Source organism: Seriola lalandi, unplaced genomic scaffold, assembly GCF_002814215.2.
Source record: "Seriola lalandi dorsalis isolate HSWRI2012SDOR001 ecotype SW California unplaced genomic scaffold, Sedor1 jcf7180002049876, whole genome shotgun sequence".
In the NCBI taxonomy this organism is placed as follows: domain Eukaryota; kingdom Metazoa; phylum Chordata; class Actinopteri; order Carangiformes; family Carangidae; genus Seriola; species Seriola lalandi.
In genome coordinates, this window is record NW_019520429.1 from 1 (window position 1) to 1,343 (window position 1,343).

Below are 1,343 nucleotides of genomic sequence, written 5' to 3' on the forward strand. Positions count from 1 at the left end.
AACACACACACACACACACACACACACACACACACACACACCTGATGAGGAGGAGGAGCAGTGACCACATGATGATGATCAGGTCACTTCACACAACACTAACAGACATCTGACTTTTCCCTCCAACTGGACCGTGTTTTAATTGGACGACTGCAGGGTCACGTGACCACAAGCAGGTCTGTTCCAGGTAAAACCAGCAGAGGGTGAGGACAGGTGCAGACTTGGTTCAGACTGAGGAGTGACCACACTGACCACAGACACAGTCCAGTTCCAGATCTAGTACCAAGTCCAGTAACTCATCAAGTACCAGGTCCAGTTACTGATCCAGTTACGGATCTAGTACCAGATCAGGTACCAGGTCCAGTAACTCATCAAGTACCAGGTCCATTTACTGATCCAGTACCAGATCCAGCAGCAGGTTCAGTACCAAGTTCAGTACCAGGTCCAGTACCAGATCCAGTACCAGATCCAGCAGCAGGTCCAGTTACTGATCTAGTACCAGATCCAGCAGCAGGTCCAGTACCAAGTTCAGTATCAGGTCCAGCACCAGATCCAGTACCAGATCCAGCACCAGGTCCAGTACAAGATCCAGCACCAGGTCCAGTACAAGACCCAGCACCAGTTCCAGTTACTGATCCAGTACCAGGTCTAGAACCAGGTCCAGTACAAGACCCAGCACCAGTTCCAGTTACTGATCCAGTACCAGGTCTAGAACCAGGTCCAGCAGCAGGACGTCAGTACTTGTGTCAGTTTTACCAGAAGGACACGTTGTTGAAATGTTGAGTGAACTCTGTCAGGTTTGGACTCTTCTCCTCATTCTGCTCTTTAGACCACAGCAACACCTCCGGAAGCTAGACAGGTGAGACACACAGGTGAAGGTGAGACAGTTGAGACAGGTGAGGGTGAGACAGCTGAGACAGGTGAAGGTGTGCACCTCGATCTTGTAGAAGAGCTCAGAGTCCAGCAGAGTCAGCTGTTCAGCTAAATCCTGACTCCTGAAGTCCAGCAGAGTTCCTGGTCTGAGGACGAGAGCAGAGACAGGTGAGGGTCAGCAGCTGACCAATCATAGCCCAGCAGGTAGAGCCTTCGTCTAGGCAGGTGAATGACTTTACCTGGCTGCCACGCCCCTGGCTGCGAGGGGGCGGAGTGACTGTGGAGAACCAATGCGCTGCCACTTCTGCTCCATCTTGGACAAGATGTTGGAGCGCAGCAGGTGAGCCGGGCCCAGCTCTCCACCAATCAGGAGGCTAAACACCAGGTCCATCAGCAGCAACAGCAAATCAGAGTCCAGCTCCATCACACTTCAAACACACACACACACACACACACACACACACACACAC

General features: G+C 52.1%; 1 protein-coding gene across 1 annotated transcript; it reads right to left on the reverse strand.

Moving 5' to 3' along the window:
* Positions 1-7: 7 nt before the first annotated feature.
* On the reverse strand, positions 8-1,318 carry LOC111649034 (rap guanine nucleotide exchange factor 1-like). Its single transcript, XM_023398773.2, has 3 exons — positions 1,113-1,318; positions 935-1,019; positions 8-851 (listed from the first exon to the last, which is right to left on the reverse strand). The coding sequence occupies exons 1-3, from the start codon at positions 1,295-1,297 to the stop codon at positions 753-755; spliced, it is 369 nt and encodes a 122-aa protein (XP_023254541.1). The 5' UTR covers positions 1,298-1,318; the 3' UTR covers positions 8-752.
* Between the last annotated feature and the right edge of the window lie 25 nt (positions 1,319-1,343).

Coding starts and splice junctions, on each gene's coding strand:
- LOC111649034 (XM_023398773.2), bottom strand. CDS start 1,297: ATGGAGCTGGACTCTGATTTGCTGTTGCTGCTGATGGACCTGGTGTTT. Junction 1,020..1,112: donor GCCAGGGGCGTGGCAGCCAG/GTAAAGTCATTC, acceptor TCTCGTCCTCAG/ACCAGGAACTCTGCTGGACT. Junction 852..934: donor AGCTCTTCTACAAGATCGAG/GTGCACACCTTC, acceptor TCACCTGTCTAG/CTTCCGGAGGTGTTGCTGTG.